The sequence below is a fragment of the Oncorhynchus nerka genome, linkage group LG22, assembly GCF_034236695.1.
Source record: "Oncorhynchus nerka isolate Pitt River linkage group LG22, Oner_Uvic_2.0, whole genome shotgun sequence".
Lineage (NCBI taxonomy): Eukaryota > Metazoa > Chordata > Actinopteri > Salmoniformes > Salmonidae > Oncorhynchus > Oncorhynchus nerka.
The window spans coordinates 1,110,614-1,135,976 of record NC_088417.1 but is presented as its reverse complement, the minus strand read 5'-3'; the positions used below and the strand labels follow the sequence as shown (position 1 = coordinate 1,135,976).

Below are 25,363 nucleotides of genomic sequence, written 5' to 3'. Positions count from 1 at the left end.
TTCTGAATCACAGAGGGGAAGTGAGGGGTGTTCTGAATCACACAGAGGGGAAGTGAGAGGTGTTCTGAATCACACACAGGGGAAGTGAGGGGTGTTCTGAATCACACAGAGGGGAAGAATGGGTGTTCTGAATCACACAGAGGGGAAGGGTGTTCTGAATCACACAGAGGGGAAGTGAGAGGTGTTCTGAATCACACAGAGGGGAAGTGAGGGGTGTTCTGAATCACACAGAGGGGAAGTGAGAGGTGTTCTGAATCACACAGAGGGGAAGTGAGGGGTGTTCTGAATCACACAGAGGGGAAGTGAGGGGTGTTCTGAATCACACAGGGAAGTGAGGGGTGTTCTGAATCACACAGAGAGGGGAAGTGAGGGTGTTCTGAATCACACAGAGGGGAAGTGGAATCACACAGAGGGGAAGTGAGGGGTGTTCTGAATCACACAGAGGGGAAGTGAGGGTGTTCTGAATCACACAGAGGGGAAGTGAGGGTGTTCTGAATCACACAGAGGGGAAGGGGAATCACACAGAGGGGAAGAGGGGTGTTCTGAATCACACAGAGGGGAAGTGAGGGGTGTTCTGAATCACACAGAGGGGAAGAATCACACAGAGGGGAAGTGGGTGTTCTGAATCACACAGAGGGGAAGTGAGAATCACACAGAGGGGAAGTGAGGGGTGTTCTGAATCACACAGAGGGGAAGTGAGGGGTGTTCTGAATCACACAGAGGGGAAGTGAGGGGTGTTCTGAATCACACAGAGGGGAAGTGAGGGGTGTTCTGAATCACACAGAGGGAAGTGAGGGTGTTCTGAATCACACAGAGGGGAAGTGAGGGGTGTTCTGAATCACACAGAGGGGAATCACAAGGGGAGGGGTGTTCTGAATCACACAGAGGGGAAGTGAGGGGTGTTCTGAATCACACAGAGGGGAAGTGAGGGGTGTTCTGAATCACACAGAGGGGGGAGGTGTTCTGAATCACACAGAGGGGAAGTGAGAGGTGTGAATCACACAGAGGGGAGAATCACACAGAGGAAGTGGGTGTTCTGAATCACACAGAGGGGAAGTGAGGGGTGTTCTGAATCACACAGGGGAAGTGAGAGGTGTTCTGAATCACACAGAGGGGAAGTGAGAGGTGTTCTGAATCACACAGAGGGGAAGTGAGGGGTGTTCTGAATCACACAGAGGGAAGTGAGGGGTGTTCTGAATCACACAGAGGGAAGTGAGGGTGTTCTGAATCACACAGAGGGGAAGTGAGGGGTGTTCTGAATCACACAGAGGGGAAGTGAGGGTGTTCTGAATCACACAGAGGGTGAAGAATCACACAGAGGGGAAGTGAGGGTGTTCTGAATCACACAGAGGGGAAGTGAGAGGTGTTCTGAATCACACAGAGGGGAAGTGAGGGTGTTCTGAATCACACAGAGGGGAAGTGAGGGTGTTCTGAATCACACAGAGGGGAAGTGAGGGGTGTTCTGAATCACACAGAGGGGAAGTGAGGGGTGTTCTGAATCACACAGAGGGGGAAGTGAGAGGTGTTCTGAATCACACAGAGGGGAAGTGAGGGGTGTTCTGAATCACACAGAGGGGAAGTGAGGGTGTTCTGAATCACACAGAGGGGAAGTGAGGGGTGTTCTGAATCACACAGAGGGGAAGTGAGGGTGTTCTGAATCACACAGAGGGGAAGTGAGGGGTGTTCTGAATCACACAGAGGGGAAGTGAGGGGTGTTCTGAATCACACAGAGGGGAAGTGAGGGGTGTTCTGAATCACACAGAGGGGAAGTGAGGGGTGTTCTGAATCACACAGAGGGAAGTGAGGGTGTTCTGAATCACACAGAGGGGAAGTGTTCTGAATCACACAGAGGGGAAGTGAGGGGTGTTCTGAATCACACAGAGGGGAAGTGAGGGGTGTTCTGAATCACACAGAGGGGAAGTGAGGGGTGTTCTGAATCACACAGAGGGGAAGTGAGGGGTGTTCTGAATCACACAGAGGGGAAGTGAGGGGTGTTCTGAATCACACAGAGGGGAAGTGAGGGGTGTCATTGTGTCACCAGAGGGGAAGTGAGGGGTGTTTTGAATCACACAGAGGGGAAGTGAGAGGTGTTCTGAATCACACAGAGGGGAAGTGAGGGGTGTTCTGAATCACACAGAGGGGAAGTGAGGGGTGTTCTGAATCACACAGAGGGGAAGTGAGGGGTGTTCTGAATCACACAGAGGGGAAGTGAGGGGTGTTTTGAATCTGGGTTGTATTGTGTCACACCAGAGGGGAAGTGAGGGGTGTTTTGAATCTGGGTTGTAATTGTGTCACACCAGAGGGGAAGTGAGGGGTGTTTTGAATCACACAGAGGGGAAGTGAGGGGTGTTCTGAATCACACAGAGGGGAAGTGAGAGGTGTTTTGAATCTGGGTTGTAATTGTGTCACACCAGAGGGGAAGTGAGAGGTGTTTTGAATCTGGGTTGTAATTGTGTCACACCAGAGGGGAAGTGAGGGGTGTTTTGAATCTGGGTTGTAATTGTGTCACACCAGAGGGGAAGTGAGAGGTGTTTTGAATCTGGGTTGTAATTGTGTCACACCAGAGGGGAAGTGAGGGGTGTTTTGAATCTGGGTTGTATTGTGTCACACCAGAGGGGAAGTGAGAGGTGTTTTGAATCTGGGTTGTATTGTGTCACACCAGAGGGGAAGTGAGGGGTGTTTTGAATCTGGGTTGTAATTGTGTCACACCAGAGGGGAAGTGAGAGGTGTTTTGAATCTGGGTTGTAATTGTGTCACACCAGAGGGGAAGTGAGAGGTGTTTTGAATCTGGGTTGTAATTGTGTCACACCAGAGGGGAAGTGAGGGGTGTTTTGAATCTGGGTTGTAATTGTGTCACACCAGAGGGGAAGTGAGGGGTGTTTTGAATCTGGGTTGTAATTGTGTCACACCAGAGGGGAAGTGAGGGGTGTTTTGAATCTGGGTTGTATTGTGTCACACCAGAGGGGAAGTGAGGGGTGTTTTGATTCTGGGTTGTAATTGTGTCACACCAGAGGGGAAGTGAGGGGTGTTTTGAATCTGGGTTGTAATTGTGTCACACCAGAGGGGAAGTGAGGGGTGTTTTGAATCTGGGTTGTATTGTGTCACACCAGAGGGGAAGTGAGAGGTGTTTTGAATCTGGGTTGTATTGTGTCACACCAGAGGGGAAGTGAGGGGTGTTTTGAATCTGGGTTGTAATTGTGTCACACCAGAGGGGAAGTGAGGGGTGTTTTGAATCTGGGTTGTAATTGTGTCACACCAGAGGGGAAGTGAGGGGTGTTTTGAATCTGGGTTGTAATTGTGTCACACCAGAGGGGAAGTGAGGGGTGTTTTGAATCTGGGTTGTAATTGTGTCACACCAGAGGGGAAGTGAGGGGTGTTTTGAATCTGGGTTGTATTGTGTCACACCAGAGGGGAAGTGAGAGGTGTTTTGAATCTGGGTTGTATTGTGTCACACCAGAGGGGAAGTGAGGGGTGTTTTGAATCTGGGTTGTATTGTGTCACACCAGAGGGGAAGTGAGGGGTGTTTTGAATCTGGGTTATATTGTGTCACACCAGAGGGGAAGTGAGGGGTGTTTTGAATCTGGGTTGTAATTGTGTCACACCAGAGGGGAAGTGAGGGGTGTTTTGAATCTGGGTTGTAATTGTGTCACACCAGAGGGGAAGTGAGGGGTGTTTTGAATCTGGGTTGTAATTGTGTCACACCAGAGGGGAAGTGAGGGGTGTTTTGAATCTGGGTTGTAATTGTGTCACACCAGAGGGGAAGTGAGGGGTGTTTTGAATCTGGGTTGTATTGTGTCACACCAGAGGGGAAGTGAGGGGTGTTTTGAATCTGGGTTATATTGTGTCACACCAGAGGGGAAGTGAGGGGTGTTTTGAATCTGGGGTTTACCAGGCAATATGAAACTAGAGGCAAATAACTAGTGGAAAAGTTTAAATAACATAAGAATCACCATTGTTATCGCAACAGCAGAGGACAGGATCCAGGATTTACATGTTATTTTTCATTAATTTCAAGTCATAACCCTCTGATAGCTAGCCAAGGGGAAGGGGTAGGGAGTGCATTGGGACCTGGTGAGGGAATCCAATAGCCAAGGGAAGGGGTAGGGAGTGCATTGGGACCTGGTGAGGGAATCCAATAGCCAAGGGGAAGGGGTAGGGAGTGCATTGGGACCTGGTGAGGGAATCCAATAGCCAAGGGGAAGGGGTAGGGAGTGCATTGGGACCTGGTGAGGGAATCCAATAGCCAAGGGGAAGGGGTAGGGAGGGCATTGGGACCTGGTGAGGGAATCCAATAGCCAAGGGGAAGGGGTAGGGAGTGCATTGGGACCAGGTGAGGGAATCCAATAGCCAATGGGAAGGGGTAGGGAGTGCACTGGGACCTAGTGAGGGAATCCAATAGCCCGACAACAATGAATGAATGAATACTTCACTGAAATACAACATAAATATCACAGGATATACTCCACAAGACAAGGTCAGACAGACAAATAGATAGAGGTACTGTATACTGTAGGTGGTGAGTTACAGTTTAGTCTAGGATTTAGGAACCTGATGCTGGTTGATATGAATGACTTGTGTGCCCTGTTTGTTCTACAGAGTGTGGATTTGAACCTTTGACCTGACAGCAGCAGTTGGTACTGGTCGTATAATGGGTGTGTCTTCGTACAATTGTCTGGATTCATGGATGGTTCTTGATTTGTAGAGTGATGGGATGCTTTGAGACTTGGCCCTGCCGAACCATACCACCCAGGAAAGCAGAAGGTTAGGATGTTTTGAGACTTGGCCCTGCCGAACCATACCACCCAGGAAAGCAGAAGTAGTCCAAAGCCACATTTTTGCCGAGAACCCAGGGAGACATTACAAAAAGACAAAACCCTTTACGTTCACAGAATACAAAACATGAATGACCCTCACCTCCACCACACTCTCTGACAGCCCAGTTCTGGTGGCTGCCTCAGCCAGAAGAGGCCGACCCTCTCCTGGTCATTCCCTTTTCAAATAAGGCTTTCAAAACCTCTCTTTGATCAGATCGTTTATTACAATCTTCTTTCTCTTAAGAACAGAATGACACTTGTTGAGACATCCTAACCCAGCATTATATATGGATCAGTACAGTTATCCCAGACTTCATATGAGAAGTGGGCCATAATCAGCTAAGAAATCACTAAGGCATAATACAAGATTATACATACAAGGCAAGCCCCATGGCTGATGATATTGACTTCAAATAAAATAAAACGTTACTGGTCACGTACACATATTTAGCAGATGTTATTGCTGGTGTAGCAAAATGCTTGTGTTCCTAGCTCCAACAGTACAGTAGTATCTAACTAAATGCTTGTGTTCCTAGCTCCAACAGTGCAGTAGCATCTAACTAAATGCTTGTGTTCCTATCTCCAACAGTGCAGTAGTATCTAACTAAATGCTTGTGTTCCTAGCTCCAACAGTAGTATCTAACTAAATGCTTGTGTTTCTAGCTCCAACAGTGCAGTAGTATCTAACTAAATGCTTGTGTTCCTAGCTCCAACAGTGCAGTAGTATCTAACTAAATGCTTGTGTTTCTAGCTCCAACAGTGCAGTAGTATCTAACTAAATGCTTGTGTTCCTAGCTCCAACAGTGCAGTAGTATCTAACTAAATGCTTGTGTTCCTAGCTCCAACAGTGCAGTAGTATCTAACTAAATGCTTGTGTTCCTAGCTCCAACAGTGCAGTAGTATCTAACTAAATGCTTGTCTTCCTAGCTCCAACAGTGCAGTAGCATCTAACGAAATGCTTGTGTTCCTGGCTCCAACAGTGCAGTAGTATCTAACAATTCACAACAATACACACAAATCTAAAAGTAAAAGAATGGAATTAAGAAATATTTAAATATTAGGTTGAGCAATGTCGGAGTGGCATTGACTATAATACAGTATATACATATGAAATGAGTAAAACAGTATGTAAACATTATTAAAGTGACCAGTGATTCCATGTCTATGTATACAGGGAAGCAGCCTCTAAGGTACAGGGTTGAGTAACCAGTGATTCCATGTCTATGTATATAGGGCAGCAGCCTCTAAGGTGCAGGGTTGAGTAACCAGTGATTCCATGTCTATGTATATAGGGAAGCAGCCTCTAAGGTGCAGGGTTGAGTAACCAGTGATTCCATGTCTATGTATATATGAACCAGTAAGTTCAGGCATGGTACTGGGTGTAATGCTGGCTAGTGAAAGTGACTAAGTTCAGGCATGGTACTGGGTGTAATGCTGGCTAGTGAAAGTGACTAAGTTCAGGCATGGTACTGGGTGTATGCTGGCTAGTGATGGCTAATTAACAGTTCGGTGGTCTTGAGATAGAAGCTGTTATCCAGTCTCTCAGGTCCCAGCTTTGATGCACCTGTACCGACCTCGCCTTCTGGATGATAGCGGGGTGAACAGGCCGTAGCTCGAGTGGTTGATGTGCTTGACAATCTTTTTGGTCTTCCTGTGTCATCCGGTGCCTTAGGTGTCCTGGAGGGCAGGTAGTTTGCCCCCGGTGATGCGTTTGGCAAACCACGCCACCCTCTGGAGAGCTCTGCGTCTGAGGGCAGTGCAGTTGCCGTGGTGATACAGCCTGACAGGATGCTCTCAATGGTGCATCTGTAGAAGTTTGTGAGGGTCTTAAGAGGCCAAGCCAAATTTCTTGAGCCTCCTGAGGTTGAAGAGGCGCTGTTGCGCATTCTTCACCACACTCTGTGAGGGTGGACCATTTCAGATTGTCAGTGATGTGTGTTGTCGTGGAAATTTCCTCTATTTACCAAATCATGAGAGCAAACCACACACACAAGTCAGAGTTACTTATCACAAAGTCCATCTTTAATTATATGAGCTCCATCACAACCCTGTGACTCTCAGATCAATTCAGTGTCTATAAATGAATTCTCTGAGAGTTCCTTACACATTTCAACTGAGATCCTTTATAGCAAAGACACACATAGTGAGACAGCATTGGCATAATTTATCGTTCAGCTTTGTCTCCTAAACTATGTACTTTTCTCAAACTCAGAACCATAAACCAATCCTCCATATATCAAATCCATCCTATCTTGACAAGATCACAGAGACACACTGACTGGCACACAGACATTGTGGAGCCAAGAGATACACGCTTTCACCTCTCCCCTCTCTCCGGCCCAAGCAACTTAGTCTTGACATAGAACAGATACTGCAACCCCGGCCACAGTATTATACAAAAATAAACATTCTGATGAGAAGTAATTTACAAACATATGATGAATATAAAACATCTTACCTATGTTACCAACTAATTCTGATTGTTCCCCAACAGTACGCTGAGGAACTTGAAGCTTTTCACCTTCTCTACTGCTGTCCCGTCGATGTGCTCCTTGCTGTTTCCTGAAGTCCACGATCAGCTCATTGGTTTTGTTGACGTTGAGGGAGAGTTCATTTATATTAATCTATATTGTTTTGTCTCTTGCAATTCGGGAGTCAATGCAATTCACACTGTGCCTTAAAATGTTCTACTTGTCTACTAATAAATTCAAACTAAAACCTTGTGAGAGTTTTTGCCTATCCTACTGTACCAAAAGCAATTTCCACCAACTCTGATTGTGTGGCAAAAAAAAGTCTTGCTGCGACCATTCTAACAGACCAATCTAAAGACACTACACATAGATGAGATGGGAGATTACGACCAGATGGGAGACCACGACCAGATGGGAGATTACACCACGACCAGATGGGAGACCACGACCAGATGGGAGACCACGACCAGATGGGAGATCACGACCAGATGGGAGACCACGACCAGATGGGAGATCACGACCAGATGGGAGATCACGACCAGTCCATCACATCATTCCATTTCATCTTTCCCGTGAGCAGTGGCAGTCTTTCTGAATTCATAAAGTAGAATTTGGGTCGGCCATCACTCAACGACCAATGTGTGAGACTGCTCTCTGCACAAAAACAAAACTGAAACTATAGATCTGCAAATGAGCCGTCGTGGGGCAGTACAGGGTCGTATTAAATGCCCACAAAAGCCTGGGACTTGGTTGGAGGCAGCACAGGGTCGTATTAAATAGGAACCAAACAGAATGAAACTGGACTAAAACTGCAAGGAACTACCTGAACTTGTCCAATAAGAAAGGCTTGTTTTTAGTTTTCCATTCAAAAGGGGAATTCTGCTAAGATCTGCACCAATAAATATAACCTAGTACTCACATAGGTTACAACAGATCTACCTAACTCTCTTCCTGGAGATCTACCATCATGTGGGTATTCAGTCCAACCCTAACATAACATACCTGATTCAGCTAGTTGAGGATCATGTTCCAGACCCTGACCACATGGCAGATAATGTATTGCATCAACCAATAGTTGTATGGCATGTTATCTGCATGCCATGTCATCGACTGCGCAGTCGAGCATTTGATTGCTATACCGCTACATCATATGGGTTGCATTCCTGCCTGACAACATTGCAGACCCCTGCCAGATCTCGCTTGGATAGATGTTTAACATATCAGCTAACCACATACGATACAGCCATATAATGCCCGACAGTCTATGACGTGGCGCACAAACATTGGATGATGCAATGCAACGTCTTCAAGGTCATCAGGCAGGAACACCACAACAATGTGGTTAGGTGATATGTTCAGCGCTAGCCTTGTGTAGCCATCATTCCCAATATGTTTAACACTAGCATCACGTGGCCATCCATCCAATATGTTCAACACTAGTCTCCCGTGGCCATCCTTCTAATATGTTCAACACTAGTCTCCCGTGGCCATCCTTCTAATATGTTCAACACTAGCCTCCTGTGGCCATCCTTCCAATATGTTCACCACTAGCCTCGCGTGGCCATCCTTCCAATATGTTCACCACTAGCCTCCTGTGGCCATCCTTCCAATATGTTCAGCACTAGCCTCGTGTGGCCATCCTTCCAATATGTTCAACACTAGCCTCCTGTGGCCATCCTTCCAATATGTTCAGCACTAGCCTCGCGTGGCCATCCTTCCAATATGTTCAGCACTAGCCTCGCGTGGCCATCCATCCAATATGTTCAGCACTAGCCTCGCGTGGCCATCCATCCAATATGTTCAGCACTAGCCTCGCCATCCTTCCAATATGTTCACCACTAGCCTCGCGTGGCCATCCTTCCAATATGTTCAGCACTAGCCTCGCGTGGCCATCCATCCAATATGTTCAGCACTAGCCTCGCGTGGCCATCCATCCAATATGTTCACCACTAGCCTCGCGTGGCCATCCATCCAATATGTTCACCACTAGCCTCGCGTGGCCATCCATCCAATATGTTCACCACTAGCCTCGCGTGGCCATCCATCCAATATGTTCAGCACTAGCCTCGCCATCCTTCCAATATGTTCACCACTAGCCTCGCGTGGCCATCCATCCAATATGTTCACCACTAGCCTCGCGTGGCCATCCATCCAATATGTTCACCACTAGCCTCAATATGTTCACCACTAGTGGCCATCCATCCAATATGTTCAGCACTAGCCTCGTGGCCATCCTTCCCAATATGTTGTTCATCCATCCAATATGTTCAGCACTAGCCTCGCGTGGCCATCCATCCAATATGTTCAATATGTTCAGCACTAGCCTCGCGTGGCCATCCTTCCCAATATGTTCAGCACTAGCCTAGCCTCCTGTGGCCATCCTTCCAATATGTTCACCACTAGCCTCGCGTGGCCATCCTTCCAATATGTTCAGCACTAGCCTCGCGTGGCCATCCTTCCAATATGTTCACCACTAGCCTCGCGTGGCCATCCATCCAATATGTTCAGCACTAGCCTCGCGTGGCCATCCTTCCCAATATGTTCAGCACTAGCCTCGCGTGGCCATCCATCCAATATGTTCAGCACTAGCCTCGCGTGGCCATCCATCCAATATGTTCAGCACTAGCCTCGCGTGGCCATCCTTCCCAATATGTTCAGCACTAGCCTCGCGTGGCCATCCATCCAATATGTTCAACACTAGCCTCCTGTGGCCATCCTTCCAATATGTTCACCACTAGCCTCGCGTGGCCATCCTTCCAAAATGTTCAACACTAGCCTCGCGTGGCCATCCTTCCAAAATGTTCAACACTAGCCTCGCGTGGCCATCCTTCCAGCATAAGATTCTGGGTTTTAATGGCAGTGTAGGTTTTTGTTCCAACCCTTATGTAGTGCACCTAACTAACTGGTTGATAAATTGAATCATGTTCGTCACTACTGGGTTTGAAGCGAAAACCTACAGGATGGTAGCTCTCCAGGAACAGAGTTGGTCAGCCCTGCAATAGTGATTTGGGAGAGGCAAATAAATCATCTGAACCAATTATGCTAATCTGTGATGTTAACTTTCCGTTGTAATACCCCCTTTAAATTAAGAAGCAATGAAGTCCACCTGGAACGCACCCGTGTCGACCTGTGACACGCCCGCGGGTTAGCAACGCAACCACAGCCTTGCAACGAACTCACCCGTGTCAACCTGCATCCTGGAACTCGCCTGCAGGTTCTCAGTAAAGCTAGTCAGCTGCGTCACGAGTTTCCGGAGTTCATTCAGTGGTGACGTTTAAAACTGCGTTTTAAATGTTTTATTCATTTAGGAGCTGCAAATGCAATGCTCACTTATTATTTATTAATGACCAGTTTGCTTCTTATGGCGGACAAGGGAGGTCTGGTTTGGCGGCCATGCTGGAAATGTGATCTTGCGTTATTGTCAATACAGTACATCTACAACACGATATGAAATATTGATTTAAACCTTCTGGCCAACTAGTGTCTGATTCATATCGCTTGATTTCTGATGATAGTTCTCGATTATATCGACTGATTGCATTTGTATTGGATGAGTAAATAGACAGAGTGAATTTACTAACGCACCCTTAGTCAGTTAATCAGACCTTCACCATGGTAACCAGATACTCATTCTGCCATACATGCCTTTTTTTTTTTTCTACTGTGTTATTGACTTGTTAATTGTTTACTCCATGTGTAACTCTGTGTTGTTGTCTGTTCACACTGCTATGCTTTATCTTGGCCAGGTCGCAGTTGCAAATGAGAACTTGTTCTCTACTAGCCTACCTGGTTAAATAAAGGTGACATAAAAAACTACCTTAAAGCCCCTTAAGTATCCCCTACCTAAGGAAATATTTGACGGGCTCTATGCAACGCCATTAAACAATTCATTTAGGTAAGAGAGAATAATGTAAACACTTAAGATGTTTATGCAACCGGGCCATGCATGAGTTTATGAAAGCTTCAATTAACCATTATGCTCTTCCTCAGAGCAACAGCGCCATATGCTGGTGAAAAGCTGGAATACTTTGTCGAATCTGCACCAAGTGTATTTATCCATTTTCTAGGGAATAACATGTTGAAACTGCCACTTGATAACTGAAGCATTCATTTACTTGGTTTCTGAGATTTCATCATTCTGATCCATCCACATTGTCGCTCCGCCCGCGGTCCATGCTTCGTAGCGCAACATCAGCACTGCTGAGGACCAGCATTGAGATTCGCACTCTTCGCTCGGTGCCGAGGGTCTGCCGGTTTCTACAGTCGCTGCTGCGCTGTCCGACCCAAAACAGGTCGTTTTCTCTGTCGGTCTGCTTGTGTAAGAAAAATAAAAGTCTTTGGCTGGAGCTTTCCGAAGGACACAAAATGAGTGGCAATATTGAAGAAATCCTCGCCCCACTGAGGCTGGCAGTGAAAGAACAGGTAAATTGACATTTAAAGCCACGGGAATGAAGCTAAACCCTTATTTTATTCACTCCAAAGATCCCCACATCATCATCCATGCATTCATTAGTAATCGCCCAGAAATGACAGCTCAAACAAAGCTGCTGTAGCTGGTTATTTTGCTAGCTAACATTTACATACAACGTTAGCAGAGGTCTTTGAATGTAGCATAGCCATGTAGCTAGCTAACTAACCGGTAGCCAGCATGCTAACTGATTTATATATATTTTTTGCCTGTTAGTTGGAGATCTGTAGAGCAGATTTGTGGAAGCAGTAAATAACTGATTTAATACAGCTATATTCTGTTGACCGTTATACCAGCTAGCTTGGATATGATTTCATAAATAATTGTATTAACATCCATGCCTGCGACTTATTTATTTCCCCCCCATGCCACGTTTCAGCCCAGAGCTGATTCACAGTGATATGTGGGTGGCAGTGTTTCCCCTAGTATTTTTTTTGCGGCTGTCAAAGTTAGCTTTGAGAGGGGCGAGGTAGTGGCTAGCCAATTGTGAGGTCTTCGACCAAAGCTTTTAAAGGCCCTCCTCTTGGCCACAAATATACAATTGTGCTGTTTTAATGCAAATTTCCTGCAATTCTGCACATTTTGTCATGGAACCGAGAGAAAATGTGCCGTTTCAAAGCTATTTCCTGTAATTAGACATTTTGCCTTGGCTGATGCAGAGTTCTTACTCTGAGTGACTTAAACATAACAAAATCAATGGGGTCCCCATGACATTTTCGGAAATAAACTGTCTAGTTTTTATTGGTGATTGTGAGTTTGTTTTTATGCCAAGGCAGCAGCTACTCTTCCTTGTTTTTAAAAACATTACAATACATTCACAACACCCTGTGTGCCCTCCGGCTCCTACTCTACTACTACATATCTACAACACAAAATCCATGTGTACTTGTGTGTATGTTATTGTGTGTTTGTATGCATGTGTCTGCACTTATGTTGTGTTGCTTCCATAGTCCCTGCTGTTTCATAATGTATTTTTATGTAAAAAAAAAAAAAAAATCTGATTCTACTGTTTGCATCAGTTACCTGATGTGGAATACAGTTCCATGTAGTCATGGCTCTACATAGTCTGTTCTGGACTTGGGGACTGTGAAGAGGTTACTCCAAGTAGTTCTTGCTCACTTACCACATTATTGATTACAATGTATAGTGAATGATTTGCCCCCAAAACAATGCTTTTAGCTTTAGAAATATTGAGGACTAACTTATTCCTTGCCACCCATTCTGAAACTAACTGCAGCTCTTTGTTAAGCTCTCTGTTAAGTCTTTGTTAAGTCTTGCAGTCATTTCAGTCGCTGTAGTAGCTGATGTGTCTGTGCACGCCCAAATTTTCAGTTTTTGATTTGTTAAAAAAGTTTGAAATATCCAATAAATGTCGTTCCACTTAATGATTGTGTCCCACTAGTTGTTGATTCTTCACAAAAAAATACAGTTTTATATCTTTATGTTTGAAGCCTGAAATGTGGCAAAAGGTCGCAAAGTTCAAGGGGGCCGAATACTTTCGCAAGGCACTGTATGTTTCCTGGCTGATGTTTTGGTCACTTTAGAGTGAAAGCACCGCCAGCATTCAAGTGGTAGCATGAGACGGAGTCTACAACCCACACAAGTGGCTCAGGTAGTGCAGCTCATCCAGGATGGCACATCAATGCGAGCTGTGGCAAGAAGGTTTGCTGTGTCTGTCAGCGTAGAGTCCAGAGCATGGAGGCGCTACCAGGAAACAGGCCAGTACATCAGGAGACGTGGAAGAGGCCGTAGGAGGGCAACAACCCAGCAGCAGGACCGCTACCTCCGCCTTTGTGCAAGGAGGAGCAGGAGGAGCACTGCCAGAGCCCTGCAAAAATGACCTCCAGCAGGCCACAAATGTGCATGTGTCTGCTCAAACGGTCAGAAACAGACTCCATGAGGGTAGTATGAGGGCCCGACGTCCACAGGTGGGGGTTGTGCTTACAGCCCAACACCGTGCAGGATGTTTGGCATTTGCCAGAGAACACCAAGGTTGGCAAATTCGCCACTGGCACCCTGTGCTCTTCACATAGGAAAGCAGGTTCACACTGAGCACGTGGCACTGAGTCTGGAGACGCCGTGGAGAACGTTCTGCTGCCTGCAACAACCTCCAGCATGACCGGTTTGGCGGTGGGTCAGTCATGGTGTGGGGTGGCATTTCTTTGGGGGGCCACACAGACCTCCATGTGCTCGCCAGAGGTAGCCTGACTGCCATTAGGTACCGATATGAGATCGTCAGACCCCTTGTGAGACCATATGCTGGTGCGGTTGGCCCTGGGTTCCTCCTAATGCAAGACAATGCTAGACCTCATGTGGCTGGAGTGTGTCAGCAGTTCCTGCAAGAGGAAGGCATTGATGCTATGGACTGGCCCGCCCGTTCCCCAAACCTGACTCCAATTGAGCACATCTGGGACATCATGTCTCACTCCATCCACCAACGCCACGTTGCACCACAGACTGTCCAGGAGTTGGCGGATGCTTTAGTCCAGGTCTGGGTGGAGATTCCTCAGGAGACCATCCGCCACCTCATCAGGAGCATGCCCAGGCATTGTAAGGGAGGTCATACAGGCACGTGGAGGCCACACACACTACTGAGCCTCATTTTGACTTGTTTTAAGGACATTACATCAAAGTTGGATCAGCCTGTAGTGTGGTTTTCCACTTTAATTTTGAGTGTGACTCCAAATCCAGACCTCCATGAGTTGATCAATTTGATTTCCATTGATAATTATTGTGTGATTTTTGTTGTCAGCACATTCAACTATGTAAAGAAAACCAGTATTTAATATGAATGTTTCATTCATTCAGATCTAGGATGTGATATTTTAGTGTTCCCTTTATTTTTTTGAGCAGTGTATAATTTCAGTGAAATACGGAACCGTTCTGTATTTTATCTAACTGGTGGCATCCCTAAGTCTAAATATTCTTGTTACATTGCACAACCTTCAATGTTATGTCATAATTACGTAAAATTCTGGCAAATTAGTTTGCAATGAGCCAGGCTGCCCAAACTGTTGCATATACCCTGACTCTGCGTGCAATGAACGCAAGAGAAGTGACACAATTTCACCTGGTTAATATTGCCTCCTAACCTGGATTTCTTTTAGCTAAATATCCAGGTTTAAAAATATATACTTCTGTGTATTGATTTTAAGGCATTGGTGTTTATGGTTAGGTACAGTCGTGCAACGATTGTGCTTTTTTCGCAAATGCGCTTTTGTTATATCATCCCCCAGTGTTGCATCGATTTATATGCAACGCAGGACACGCTTGATAAACTAGTAATATCATCAACCATGAGTAGTTATAACTAGTGATTATGATTGTTTTTTTATAAGATAAGTTTAATGCTAGCTAGCAACTTACCTTGGCTTCTACTGCATTCGCGTGACAGGCACTCTCCTCGTGGAGTGCAATGGTGTTTAGAGCGTTGTACTAGTTAACCGTAGGGTTGCAAATTCAAATCCCCGAGCTGACAAGATACAAAATCTGTTGTTCTGCCCCTGAACAGGCAGTTAACCCACTGTTCCTAGGCCGTCATTGAAAATAAGAATTTGTTCTTAACTGACTTGCCTCGTTAAATAAAGGTGTAAAAAAAAAAGATGGGGGGCAAAATCGGCGTCCAAAAACACCGATTTCCGATTGTTATGAAAACTTGAAATCGGTCCTGATTAATCGGCCGACCTCTAATCATATGTATATACTGTACTCTATACCAGACATGTCTTCCTTCTAGCTCCTCTGAAAGGAACACCCATGTTCTGGAAAAGTCCCAAGAGGTGTAACCATAGCAACAGTACATATTAGGCCATAACACTGTTGGAGGAATAACCAGTCTTGTCCACACCCCAGACAAGTGCATGTCTAATGGTGTCTAATGACCCAGAGCACATATAGAGTACTAGCTCTTCTGCAATTAATAATTAACATGCAAGGTCTAGAAAATTCTCAATATGTCTCACAAGATTTAGGGCAACTTGCTAAGAAAATACAAACTAGCTGTTTTGCAGATGTAAGAAACACAAACTAAGAGTCATTATGGAACGCTAGTGGATTTATATTAAGAAGCAAAGTGAAAACGGCATCGTTGTCATCAGCATTGTTGCATGTGCTGCATTGACCATGCAGACTGAACGCAAGTGTCTCGTGGTTGAGGAACACCAAATGTGTTCCTTGAGTGACAGGGGGTGTGGCTAGGTCTGTGTGGAGAGTGACAGGGGGCGTGGCTAGGTCTGTGTGGAGAGTGACAGGGGGCGTGGCTAGGTCTGTGTGGAAAGTGGCACGGAGAGAAAGAGCAGAGAGAGATGACTCAAGTGGCAAAGTAAACTATAAAAATTTACGTTATAGCGTATCACATTGAACAAACCAAACATTCAAATACCATTTTAGAAGGAAAAGTAAAAACTCAAACTGGTCCCTGCATTAATACCGGTATATCATAAAATACGGTATACCACCCAGCCCTATTTAGTAAAAATCCATATTATGGCAAGAACGGCTCAAATCAGCAAAGAGAAACAACAGTCCATCATTACTTTAAGACATGAAGGTCAGTCAATACGGAACATTTCAATAATTTTCAAAATTTGTTCAAGTGCAGTTGCAAAAACCATCAAGTGTTATGATCAAACTGGCTCTCATGTGGACCACCACAGGAAAGGAAGACCCAGAGTTACCTCTGCTGCAGAGTATAAATTCATTAGAGTTACCAGCCTCAGATTGCAGCCCAAATAAATGCTTCACAGAGTTCAAGTAACAGACACATCTCAACATCAACTGTTCAGAGGAGACTGTGTAAATCAGGCCTTCATGGTCGAATTGCTGCAAAGAAAAAACTAAAGAAAGGACACCAATAAGAAGAAGAGACTTGCTTGGGCCAAGAAACACGAGCAATGGACATAGACCGGTGGAAATCTGTCCCTTGGTCTGATGAGTCCAAATTTTAGATTTTTGTTTCCAACTGCCGTATCTTTGAGATGCAAAGTAGGTGAACTAATGATCTCTGCATGTGTGGTTCCCATCGTGAAGCATGGAGGAGGTGGTGTTATGGTGTGCTTTGATAGTGTCACTGTCTGATTTATTTAGAATTCAAGGCACACTTAACCAGCATGGCTACCACAGCATTCTGCAGCGATACGCCATCCCATCTGGTTTGGGCTTAGTCCCACTATAATTTGTTTTTCAACTGAACAGTGACCCAAAACACACCTCCAGGCTGTGTAAGGACTATTTGACCAAGGACAATGATTGAGTGTTGCATCAGATTACCTGGCCTCCACAATCACCTGACCTCAACCAGATTGAGATGGTTTGGGATGAGTTGGACCGCAGAGTGAAGGAAAAGTAGCCAACAAGTGCTCAGCATATGTGGGAACACCTTCAAAACTGTTGGAAAAGCATTCCAGGTGAAGCTGGATGACAGAAAGCCAAGAGTGTGCAAAGCTGTCATGGCAAAGGTAGGCTACTTTGAAGAATCTCAAATATGAAATATTTTTTATTTGACGCTTTTGGTTACTACATGATTCCATATGTGTTTCATAGTTTTGATGTCTTCACTATTATTCTACAATGTATAATATAGTAACAATAAAGATAAATTATTGAATGACTAGTTGTCCAAACTTTTGACTCTGGTACTGTATATACATTTTTTTTTCGTTTTGTAGAGAGCGAGAGGTTCATTTAAAAAAAAAAAATCTTAACTGACTTGTCTAGTAAAATAAAGGTCACGTTGTACAGCGCCATATTTTCCTACCGGAAACCCTGAGGGTTTTGTTGATCTTGGAATAGAAACACCATAATATTAGTCAAATTAAGCTAAATTTCTTAATCAATCCCATATACTATATTCTTACAAAAATGGTTTTAAATTCTTGCAAAACACAGCTTAGCTTTTTTGTTAATCCAACTGTCTTCTCAGATTTTGAAATGATGCTTTACAGCGAAAACTTACACAAACGCTTGGATTGCTTATTGATCGCACGACAAAACATTAAGTACACTTAGCATCAGGTAGCTTGGTCACAAATCAGAAAAACAATCAAATTAATCGTTTACCTTTGATCTTCAGATGTTTTCACTCACGAGACTCCCAGTTACACAACAAATGTTCCTTTTGTTCCATAAAGATTATTTTTATACCCAAAATATCTATGTTTGTTTGTCGTGTTCAGAAATCCACAGGAAAGAGCGGTCACGACAACGCAGACGGAAATTCCAAATAGTCTCCATAATGTCCACAGAAACATGTCAAACATTTTTTATAATCAATCCTCAGGTAGTTTTTAAAATATATATTCGATAATATATCAACCGGGAGTGTAGGTTTTTCAATAGGACAGGGAGGAACAATGGCGGCTTCACTCTGTAGCGCAAAACTCACTCTGAGAGCCCCACCTATCCACTTACGCAATGTGATCTTTCACGCTAATTTTTCAAAATTAAAGCCTGAAACTATGTCTAAAGACTGTTGACACCTTAGGGAAGCCATAGAAAAAGGAATCTGGTTGATATCCCTTTAAATGGAGGATAGACATGCATAGGAACAGAAGGGTTTCAAAATAAGAGGCAATTCCTGATTGGATTTTCCTCAGGGTTTCGCCTGCAATATCAGTTCTGTTATACTCACAGACAATATTTTGACAGTTTTGGAAACTTTAGAGTTTTTTTTATCATAATCTGTCAATTATATGCATATTCTAGCATCTGGTCCTGAGAAATAGGCCGTTTACTTTGGGAACGTTATTTTTCCAAACATAATAGTGCCCCCTAGCTTCAAGAGGGTAAGAACAAATCCTCATTTACAATTTACCATGAAGGTCTCCTGACTTTCAGTCAAGTGTGGGAAGTATTCTGTCAGCTCTCAGTGTAATTGTCATGTTACAGGGTGAGCTGGTGCGCCAGATGAAACAGGATGGTGCCCCTGATGTCGACGTCCTTAAAGCTGTGGCTGAACTGAAAGCTAGGAAGAGAACTCTGGAAACTAAGGTGAGCTCTGTTAAAGCATATCCTCCTAAAAGTATCTACTACAGTATAGCCTACTACACCACAGTATGCCGGAATCGCACCAAATACTTTTATCTTTCCAGTAACTATACAATCGGCCGTCTTTTAAAAGCTGAAATCAGCTTTGGTAGGTATGCACTACCTTAGATCGGTAGTGTTTTGTGTCTTCTCAAACTGTTAATCACCACACTACTGTTTTGTATTCCAGGAACTGTCTCTGCAACCCAAAGATGACATTGTTGACAGAACCAAGATGGAGGATACGTTGAAGAGGAGATTCTTCTATGACCAGGCCTTCGCTATCTACGGAGGTGAGATCTATGTAACACCTAGTTACACACTATGACCAGGCCTTCGCTATCTACGGAGGTGAGATCTATGTAACACCTAGTTACACACTATGACCAGGCCTTCGCTATCTACGGAGGTGAGATCTATGTAACACCTAGTTACACACTATGACCAGGCCTTCGCTATCTATGGAGGTGAGATCTATGTAACACCTAGTTACACACTATGACCAGGCCTTCGCTATCTACGGAGGTGAGATCTATGTAACACCTAGTTACACACTATGACCAGGCCTTCGCTATCTACGGAGGTGAGATCTATGTAACACCTAGTTACACACTATGACCAGGCCTTCGCTATCTACGGAGGTGAGATCTATGTAACACCTAGTTACACACTATGACCAGGCCTTCGCTATCTACGGAGGTGAGATCTATGTAACACCTAGTTACACACTATGACCAGGCCTTCGCTATCTATGGAGGTGAGATCTATGTAACACCTAGTTACGCACGGAGGCACACACCTAGTTACGCACGGAGGCACACACCTAGTTACGCACGGAGGCACACACCTAGTTACGCACGGAGGCACACACCTAGTTACGCACGGAGGCACACACCTAGTTACGCACGGAGGCACACACCTATTACGCACGGAGGCACACACCTAGTTACGCACGGAGGCACACACCTAGTTACGCACGGAGGCACACACCTAGTTACGCACGGAGGCACACACCTAGTTACGCACGGAGGCACACGCTAGTTACGGAGGCACACACCTAGTTACGCACGGAGGCACACACCTAGTTACGCACGGAGGCACACACCTAGTTACGCACGGAGGCACACACCTAGTTACGCACGGAGGCACACACCTAGTTACGCACGGAGGCACACACCTAGTTACGCACGGAGGCACACACCTAGTTACGCACGGAGGCACACACCTAACGCACGCACAGGCACACACCTAGTTACGCACGGAGGCACACACCTAGTTACGCACGGAGGCACACACCTAGTTACGCACGGAGGCACACACCTAGTTACGCACGGAGGCACACACCTAGTTACGCACGGAGGCACACACCTAGTTACGCACGGAGGCACACACCTAGTTACGCACGGAGGCACACACCTAGTTACGCACGGAGGCACACACCTAGTTACGCACGGAGGCACACACCTAGTTACGCACGGAGGCACACACCTGAAGTTACGCACGGAGGCACACACCTAGTTACGCACGGAGGCACGCACCTAGTTACGCACGGAGGCACACACCTAGTTACGCACGGAGGCACACACCTAGTTACGCACGGAGGCACACACCTAGTTACGCACGGAGGCACACACCTAGTTACGCACGGAGGCACACACCTAGTTACGCACGGAGGCACACACCTAGTTACGCACGGAGGCACACACCTAGTTACGCACGGAGGCACACACCTAGTTACGCACGGAGGCACACACCTAGTTACGCACGGAGGCACACACCTAGTTACGCACGGAGGCACGCACACTAGTTACGCACGGAGGCACACCTAGTTACGCACGGAGGCACACACCTAGTTACGCACGGAGGCACGCACCTAGTTACGCACGGAGGCACGCACCTAGTTACGCACGGAGGCACGCACCTAGTTACGCACGGAGGCACGCACCTAGTTACGCACGGAGGCACGCACCTAGTTACGCACGGAGGCACGCACCTAGTTACGCACGGAGGCACGCACCTGCACGCACGGAGTTACGCACGGAGGCACGCACCAGTTACGCACGGAGGCACGCACCTGAGTTACGCACGGAGGCACGCACCTAGTTACGCACGGAGGCACGCACCTAGTTACGCACGGAGGCACGCACCTAGTTACGCACGGAGGCACGCACCTAGTTACGCACGGAGGCACGCACCTAGTTACGCACGGAGGCACGCACCTCCAGTTACGCACGGAGGCACGCACCTAGTTACGCACGGAGGCACGCACCTCAGTTACGCACGGAGGCACGCACCTAGTTACGCACGGAGGCACGCACCTAGTTACGCACGGAGGCACGCACCTAGTTACGCACGGAGGCACGCACCTAGTTACGCACGGAGGCACGCACCTAGTTACGCACGGAGGCACGCACCTGAAGTTACGCACGGAGGCACGCACCTAGTTACGCACGGAGGCACGCACCTAGTTACGCACGGAGACACGCACCTCAGTTACGCACGGAGGCACGCACCTAGTTACGCACGGAGGCACGCACCTAGTTACGCACGGAGGCACGCACCTAGTTACGCACGGAGGCACGCACCTAGTTACGCACGGAGGCACGCACCTAGTTACGCACGGAGGCACGCACCTAGTTACGCACGGAGGCACGCACCTAGTTACGCACGGAGGCACGCACCTAGTTACGCACGGAGGCACGCACCTAGTTACGCACGGAGGCACGCACCTAGTTACGCACGGAGGCACGCACCTAGTTACGCACGGAGGCACGCACCTAGTTACGCACGGAGGCACGCACCTAGTTACGCACCTAGTTACGCACCTAGTTACACACGGAGGCACACACCTAGTTACGCACCTAGTTACACACCTAGTTACGCACCTAGTTACACACCTAGTTACGCACCTAGTTACACACCTAGTTACGCACCTAGTTACACACCTAGTTACGCACCTAGTTACGCACGGAGGCACGCACCTAGTTACGCACGGAGGCACGCACCTAGTTACGCACCTAGTTACACACCTAGTTACGCACCTAGTTACACACCTAGTTACGCACCTAGTTACACACCTAGTTACGCACCTAGTTACACACCTAGTTACGCACCTAGTTACACACGGAGGCACACACCTAGTTACACACCTAGTTACACACGGAGGCACACACCTAGTTACGCACGGAGGCACACACCTAGTTACACACGGAGGCACACACCTAGTTACGCACCTAGTTACACACCTAGTTACGCACGGAGGCACACACCTAGTTACACACCTAGTTACACACCTAGTTACGCACGCAGGCACACACCTAGTTACACACCTAGTTACACACCTAGTTACGCACGGAGGCACACACCTAGTTACACACCTAGTTACACACGGAGGCACACACGATACAACAATCGGATATTATTTGTGTGAGTGGTCTGTAATGTTCCCTCTACAGGTGTGAGTGGTCTGTAATGTTCCCTCTACAGGTGTGAGTGGTCTGTAATGTTCCCTCTACAGGTGTGAGTGGTCTGTAATGTTCCCTCTACAGGTGTGAGTGGTCTGTAATGTTCCCTCTACAGGTGTGAGTGGTCTGTAATGTTCCCTCTACAGGTGTGAGTGGTCTGTAATGTCCCCTCTACAGGTGTGAGTGGTCTGTAATGTCCCCTCTACAGGTGTGAGTGGTCTGTAATGTCCCCTCTACAGGTGTGAGTGGTCTGTAATGTCCCCTCTACAGGTGTGAGTGGTCTGTAATGTTCCCTCTACAGGTGTGAGTGGTCTGTAATGTCCCCTCTACAGGTGTGAGTGGTCTGTAATGTCCCCTCTACAGGTGTGAGTGGTCTGTAATGTTCCCTCTACAGGTGTGAGTGGTCTGTAATGTTTCCCTCTACAGGTGTGAGTGGTCTGTAATGTTCCCTCTACAGGTGTGAGTGGTCTGTAATGTTCCCTCTACAGGTGTGAGTGGTCTGTAATGTTTCCCTCTACAGGTGTGAGTGGTCTGTAATGTCCCCTCTACAGGTGTGAGTGGTCTGTAATGTCCCCTCTACAGGTGTGAGTGGTCTGTAATGTTCCCTCTACAGGTGTGAGTGGTCTGTAATGTCCCCTCTACAGGTGTGAGTGGTCTGTAATGTTCCCTCTACAGGTGTGAGTGGTCTGTATGACTTTGGCCCTGTGGGCTGTGCCCTGAAGAACAACATCTTGCAGGCCTGGAGGCAGCACTTCATCCAGGAGGAGCAGATCCTGGAGATCGACTGCACCATGCTCACCCCGGAGCCTGTTCTCAAGTGGGTCCTGATGCTGCACTGCAATTAGCCTAACTTTACTGACATGGTGGTTATCAGAGTGCGAATACAAAGGGAGGGACTGGACTGTAGGAGCCAATGTCCATCAGACTTCTGTTATTGCACTATGGACATGTAGAGTTGTAGTTCTGATATAGTGGTTCCTAGAGACAGACAGACAGACAGACAGACAGACAGACAGACAGGGGTTCCTAGAGACAGACAGACAGACAGACAGGGGGTTCCTAGAGACAGACAGACAGACAGACAGGGGGTTCCTAGAGACAGACAGACAGACAGACAGACAGACAGACAGGGGGTTCCTAGAGACAGACAGACAGACAGACAGACAGACAGACAGGGGGTTCCTAGAGACAGACAGACAGACAGACAGACAGACAGACAGACAGACAGGGGTTCCTAGAGACAGACAGACAGACAGACAGGGGGTTCCTAGAGACAGACAGACAGACAGACAGGGGGTTCCTAGAGACAGACAGACAGACAGACAGGGGGTTCCTAGAGACAGACAGACAGACAGGGGGTTCCTAGAGACAGACAGACAGACAGACAGGGGGAGAGACAGACAGACAGACAGACAGACAGACAGGGGTTCCTAGAGACAGACAGACAGACAGACAGGGGTTCCTAGAGACAGACAGACAGACAGACAGACAGGGGTTCCTAGAGACAGACAGACAGACAGACAGGGGTTCCTAGAGACAGACAGACAGACAGGGGGTTCCTAGAGACAGACAGACAGACAGACAGACAGGGGTTCCTAGAGACAGACAGACAGACAGACAGGGGGTTCCTAGAGACAGACAGACAGACAGACAGACAGGGGTTCCTAGAGACAGACAGACAGACAGACAGACAGGGGGTTCCTACAGACAGACAGACAGACAGACAGACAGGGGTTCCTAGAGACAGACAGACAGACAGACAGGGGGTTCCTAGAGACAGACAGACAGACAGGGGGTTCCTAGAGACAGACAGACAGACAGACAGACAGGGGGTTCCTAGAGACAGACAGACAGACAGACAGGGGGTTCCTAGAGACAGACAGGAGGTTCCTAGAGACAGACAGTCAGACGGGGGGTTCCTAGAGACAGACAGACAGACAGGAGGTTCCTAGAGACAGACAGTCAGACGGGGGGTGCCTGGTGGTTCTTAGAGATTTGGTACAGCTGACTGCTCTGTTCCAATCTGAATATTTGGGTATAATGTGCTATAATGTCTACAGGACGTCTGGACACGTGGACAAGTTTGCGGACTACATGGTGAAAGACGTGAAGAACGGAGAGTGTTTCAGGGCAGACCACCTCCTCAAAGGTTAGTCTATACTCTTGAAGTGGTTTGAAAAAGAGAAATGCCTTATTCACTGGTATTTCCCAACCTCGACATCAATATGATAGAATTGAGCCATGACATTCCAGAAGTCAAACCTTTCTTCAGTACTCTGTTGTCCCTCAGCATCAGTTGTCTGAGGCCTGTTATTACTCTGTTGTCCCTGTGCATCAGTTGGCTGAGGCCTGTCAGTACTCTGTTGTCCCTCAGCATCAGTTGTCTGAGGCCTGTTAGTACTCTGTTGTCCCTCAGCATCAGTTGTCTGAGGCCTGTCAGTACTCTGTTGTCCCTGTGCATCAGTTGGCTGAGGCCTGTCAGTACTCTGTTGTCCCTGTGCATCAGTTGGCTGAGGCCTGTCAGTACTCTGTTGTCCCTCAGCATCAGTTGGCTGAGGCCTGTCAGTACTCTGTTGTCCCTCAGCATAAGTTGTCTGAGGCCTGTCAGTACTCTGTTGTCCCTGTGCATCAGTTGGCTGAGGCCTGTCAGTACTCTGTTGTCCCTCAGCATCAGTTGGCTGAGGCCTGTCAGTACTCTGTTGTCCCTCAGCATCAGTTGGCTGAGGCCTGTTAGTACTCTGTTGTCCCTCAGCATCAGTTGGCTGAGGCCTGTCAGTCACTCTGTTGTCCCTCAGCATCAGTTGGCTGAGGCCTGTTGTCTCTGTTGTCCCTCAGCATCAGTTGGCTGAGGCCTGTCAGTACTCTGTTGTCCCTGTGCATCAGTTGGCTGAGGCCTGTTAGTACTCTGTTGTCCCTCAGCATCAGTTGGCTGAGGCCTGTCAGTACTCTGTTGTCCCTGTGCATCAGTTGGCTGAGGCCTGTCAGTACTCTGTTGTCCCTCAGCATCAGTTGGCTGAGGCCTGTCAGTACTCTGTTGTCCCTCAGCATCAGTTGGCTGAGGCCTGTCAGTACTCTGTTGTCCCTCAGCATCAGTTGTCTGAGGCCTGTCAGTACTCTGTTGTC

The 25,363-nt window shown here is 47.0% G+C and overlaps 1 protein-coding gene across 1 annotated transcript in view; it reads left to right on the top strand.

Annotated features, from left to right (window-relative positions):
- Window positions 1-11,410: 11,410 nt before the first annotated feature.
- The window catches only part of gars1 (glycyl-tRNA synthetase 1), a 33,655-nt gene continuing 19,702 nt past the window's right edge, over window positions 11,411-25,363 (top strand). The window contains exons 1-5 of the mRNA XM_065006862.1: window positions 11,411-11,707; window positions 18,639-18,740; window positions 18,967-19,069; window positions 22,916-23,057; window positions 24,301-24,389. Coding sequence (XP_064862934.1) covers window positions 11,459-11,707; window positions 18,639-18,740; window positions 18,967-19,069; window positions 22,916-23,057; window positions 24,301-24,389 — 685 coding nt within the window. The 5' untranslated portion in view covers window positions 11,411-11,458. The remainder of the gene's footprint in view (window positions 11,708-18,638; window positions 18,741-18,966; window positions 19,070-22,915; window positions 23,058-24,300; window positions 24,390-25,363) is intronic.